At 58.1% G+C, this 4,783-nt stretch overlaps 1 protein-coding gene across 1 annotated transcript; it reads right to left on the bottom strand.

Annotated features, from left to right (window-relative positions):
* Positions 1-1,371: 1,371 nt before the first annotated feature.
* RILP (Rab interacting lysosomal protein) lies at positions 1,372-4,295 on the bottom strand (the record flags this gene model as incomplete). Its single annotated transcript, XM_009083744.1, has 7 exons — positions 1,372-1,528; positions 1,878-1,961; positions 2,449-2,571; positions 2,717-2,880; positions 3,301-3,492; positions 3,670-3,791; positions 4,182-4,295. Coding segments are annotated over 7 exons (956 nt in total), but the record flags the coding sequence as incomplete, so codon positions are not given.
* Between the last annotated feature and the right edge of the window lie 488 nt (positions 4,296-4,783).

Raw genomic sequence — 4,783 nt, 5'->3', positions numbered from 1 at the left:
AGCTTGGCACAGTCACCCAGGGGCTGGTACCTACTGAACGTCTCACCTGCGTCATCCTGCTCCCCCTGTGCCATCCTCCATCGCTCCCAGCACTGTCTTAGCCAATGTCTTCCCACCCCATACAAGGTGCCCACTGCCTCCCCCTGCCCCAATCCTCATGGGCCAACCCATTGCACTGCCAACCCCAAGCAGGGGCTCAGAGGTGTGGTCTCCGCATCTCCCATGGGGATGCAGCATGACCTATGTTGGTCTTTGAAGGGTTGCTTGGCCACTGTCCCACCTCACCACGTCCCCAGGAGCTTTGTGTCAGCAGATGCACAGGAAACACCTTTTTCCTACCCAAGGCCAGCTCAGCTGGGGGGGGCTCTGGGCTGGAAGCACACTGCTCCCCCTGTCACACAGGACTTAACTCCTTTGTGCCCAATACTGCAGCACTGTGCCTCCAGAGCCCACTCCCTATCAAAGCTGACCCACCAAAAGGGGCTTTGGGGGCTGACAGAGCACAGCCATCAGTGCGGGAAAGGTGGTGGCTATGCTAGAGAGCCATGAGTAAAGCCTGGCAGCACCATCCAACCCTTCCCAAGCAAGGAGAGAGTGAAGCCTGCAAGAAGTAACCGCAGAGGAGAAACAAGAGATTGTTTTATTTCCAACTCCAATTTTAAAGCTAGAAAGTACCTGACCCAAGGGGACTGACTTGCTCCCATAAACACAGGGATTGTTCCAGTTTTCCAGTTCCCAGTAGTAGCAGGAAGAGGTCCCAATACAAAATTATTCACCCCATACCTGAGAAGCACAGAGGTGGCACTGGTGGTGCTAATCCTGACAGCTCCCAGCCACAGGAGCACCCTGACACCCAGTGCTGCATGCTCAGCCCCTCCCAGCCGTGTGGTGACCCTGGGACACCTCAACTGGACCTTCACATTGCAGGGATTGGGGAGGTATCAACAGAAAGGGTGAAGTGAAACATCCCCACAGAGCAGGACTGGTCTGTGAGCAGAGGTGTTAAGCAGAACGAGCCACCTGTGGATGGGAAAAGCCTCTTTGGGGTGCAGAGTGGGAAGAGGGTGCAGACCCCTATTGTACTGAGCTGTAAGCAGGGAGAAGTGGGGAGAGGGGGCATAGCTGTGCAGAACCCCTTGTAGTTAAGCCATGGACACAGATGCCTGGAGGTGCTGAGCTGTCCTGTGCCAGGTAGGCACACCACATCCAAGTGTCCCAGTGGGTTTCCAGGAATCTGCCCATGCTGCAGCTTCGCCGTGACCACGGCACAGGGAAGTGGCCAGAGCTGCTGTGCCACTCTCGAGGATGCCAGAAGAAGACGAGCTGGGAAGTGCTGCTGTGTGGTCAGATCCAGCTCCTGTTCAGGTGGGGTCAGAGGGCTGGTGTGGCTCTGTCAGGGGAGCTGGGCCTTGGCTTGCTCTCTCCCTCTGGCTCCAGCTGTGTCTCCAGTGAGTCGATGATTTCCCAGGCTCCAGAGCAGCTGGACGTGGGGGTGTCTTTGCTGCTGCCCTGATACCACAGCCCAAAACTGCAAAGAGAGCAGATAACAGCTGTGGGTGGGGGTAACCCTTCCCAGGGAAGCTGTCATATCCTAACCTCTGTGTTTGGTGGCAGCAGCAGGACACAGCCTGGCTGTGGACCCCTGGGAGTGTGTGGCACCACTAGGGCAGCAGCAAGACTTGCCCCACCCCTGCCCAGGACAAGGCAAGTCACCTCTAAACCAACACCCCCTGCTTTGGCAGCATCCCTGCCAGCCCTGCACTGGGCAGCCCAACTCCCTTCCCATCACACCCAAGCTCAACAGGCACTGGGTCCCAACTGAGCCCCAAACCTCTGTGCCTGTCCTCACCAGCACCCCAACACAGGAGCAAACTTACAAGCTCCTAATTTTGGATTCAGGAGGCTGAGCATCCACACAGTCTGTGCCATGAGCTGGGAGCCAGGAGCCCTCATCTTCATCACTGCAGCACAAAGAAATGGGGGAAAAACCTGCGCTGAGGCATAGGCTCATCACAGCAGGGAGTGCTGGAGTTGTACAGCCCATGCAGCCCAGGGAACAGCCTGCCCTGTCCAGTGCTCCCAGTGCCAGCACATCTCCTCCCTTTTGTCATGCAGAAGGGATAAATGGCATTTAGCCAGGCCATGTGTGAGTAGTGACAGGGACACATGAGTAGCAGCAAAGAGCCCAGCCCAGCAGCACAGCCAGGGCTACGCCAGAATAAGACATCAACCGCAGACCTTAAACCTTTGATCTCTCGCCCAGCAGCACAGCCAGGGCTATGCCAGAATAAGACATCAACTGCAGACCTTAAACCTTTGATCTCCGGAGGGAGGAGGCAGCTCTGGGCCTGGGGGAGTTCCTTTCCAGGGCATCACACCACATGGAAACACTGGAGCCTGCCAGTCAGCACCCACCCTGCATGGGAGGCTCCCCTCCACCAGACTCACCTGCTTGCCGACTCCTCCGCCGTTCCCAGCATTTTGGCTCTGATTTTTTTCCTCTGTTTTTTGATATTTGACTTCATTGCATCCAAGAAGAAGCTGGGAATTCTCTCCTCATTCAGCAGCTCCCTGGCAAAAGGCAGCCAGCTGGTTAACCAACAGCCTGGGAAAGACTGCCCTGACTGGGCCACCAGCAGCCTCTGATGAGCCACAGGTGGCTGCAGGGGCAGGAGGGACCCAGCTCAGTGCCCCACGCTGCTGTGGCAGGACTCACCGCTGGTAATAGGCCAGTTCCTCCTGCACCAAGAACAGGTTAGTCTTGAGCTCATTCCGCTCTTGTAGGATCTGCTGCAGCTCTTCCTTGGAGAAGCAGCAGTGAGCAGGGTTCCCATCTGCATCCTGGTGCTGTGGCTCCACCATGGGTGATGGTCCTCCTTCCTGGGGGGGATGGAAAGACAGTCAGCAGGCAAGCAGAGACTCCAAAACCCTCACCCAAATGCTGGGTGCCACATGCAGCCAGAGATGGAAAAACCTCAAGAATGAGTTTCCTAGTCTGGAGCTGCTGCAGTCCTCCACAGATCACAGTGGCTCCCCAGCTCAGCCAGCACCTGCTGCCCATCACCACGTGTGGCAAACCCTTCTCATCCTCCAAGTCCCACCTGGTTTTTCATCACCTCACCTTGCTCCACCCCTACCAGTTTTCACAGACAAGGCCTTACGGGCATTGCAGACTGTTTAATTTTCAGCTCTGGGGTTTACTTGAGCAGCACATCCTGCTGGCAGCCAGTGAGTCCAGGCATGCCAAAAGCTCCACTTAGGGCTGGCAATGTCAGGTTGCTGCCACAGGCTCAGACTCACCAGGCTGGGCTCTGGCCTCTGGCTCTCTGGGGCTGTCCTGCTTCTCCTACTCATTTCCCTCTGGATTTGCAGCATTTCAGCTTCCAGGTCTGACTTCTGCTCCAGTGCACTCTTGAGCTGAGCCTGCACCACGGCTACCTTGTGCCGCAGGTCCTCGTTCATGGACATGAAGCGATGCAGCTGTTCCTGCAGCTGGAGGGCCCAGGGCAGCCAAAGGTGAGGCTGTGTCCCCACCCAGGGACATCAGAGCCACTGGGCAAGGCATCTGCCCCAGCAGGCTCATCAGCCTGACAGCCCCAGGGGGACGTGACATGAAAGCAGGTCCCCAGGCCCTTGGCACACCACACCCGTGAGCTCCCACACCCTCACCGCCTCCGTGTCTCGGCTCTTGCAGACGATCTCGTGGGCCTGGGCACGAAGTTCATCCCTCTGTTTGTCCACCACTTCCTTCAGCCGCAGCATCACCTCCCGTTCCTTCCGCACTGTGCTGTCTGAGCCCAGACACGAGCAGATTGGTGTGAGCAGCCCCCAGAAACCAAGGACTCCCCAACCCCACAACACTACGAGGATCCTCAGTGCCTCTGCAAAGTCAGACTCTAATGTTCCTGGTAGATCTCAGAGTAGGAACAGTGGAAAAGGGAGAACTAAGAGCTTTAGGCCATTCCCAACACATCCTTGTGCTGGCCCAGCAGCTCACACCCTGTGCCTGCCTCCACCACCTTCCTTGAGGGGTGCTCTGGGAGTTTGGGGTCACTGTGGTTTGCAGAACAAGTAATGCTCGTGCTCCCTGGCAGGACAGGTCTCCAGGAGAGCAGGTTCAGCTCTGCACCCAGCCTGCCATCCCATAGCATCAGGGCCCCCAAACCCACTGGGACACGCACCTTCCTGGGACTGGCTCTCCGCAAGCTGCCCCAGGAGCTGCCGGTTCTGCTCCTCCAGGCAGGCCAGACGGCCGTGCAGGGCTCGCTCCCGGCCCCCAGCCTCTGCTCCGGTTCCTGGGGACAGCGACAGCCGCGTCAGAGCTGTCCCAGGGGATGGGGAACAGCCGCGTCAGAGCTATCCCAGGGGACAGAGACAGCCAGATCAGAGCCTTCCCAAGGGATGGGAGACAGCTGAGTCAGAGACACCACTTCGGGAAATGGGTACAGCTGGATCAGAGCCACCCTAGGTGGGACAACTGGGTCAGACAGGTCGACGTCATCCCAGGGGATGGGAGACAGCCAGATCAGCCCCATCCCACGGCTTAGAGAGTTAGATCAGCCCTATCCCAGGCCATGGAGAGAGCCAGGTCAGAGCCATCCCATAGCTTGAAGAGAGCCAGGTCAGAGCCATCCCAGGCCATGGAGAGAGCCAGGTCGGAGCCATCCCATAGCTTGAAGAGAGCCACAGCCCCACCCCAGGGTCGAGGGGCAGTCGGGTCAAGGCTGTCCCCATGGGGACCTGGACACGCGGGTCGTGCCCCGCGGCAGGTCCCTCCCCCGCT

This window comes from Acanthisitta chloris, unplaced genomic scaffold (assembly GCF_000695815.1).
Source record: "Acanthisitta chloris isolate BGI_N310 unplaced genomic scaffold, ASM69581v1 scaffold39241, whole genome shotgun sequence".
NCBI classification, from domain to species: Eukaryota; Metazoa; Chordata; class Aves; order Passeriformes; family Acanthisittidae; genus Acanthisitta; species Acanthisitta chloris.
This window is presented reverse-complemented; position numbering and strand designations above follow the sequence as displayed.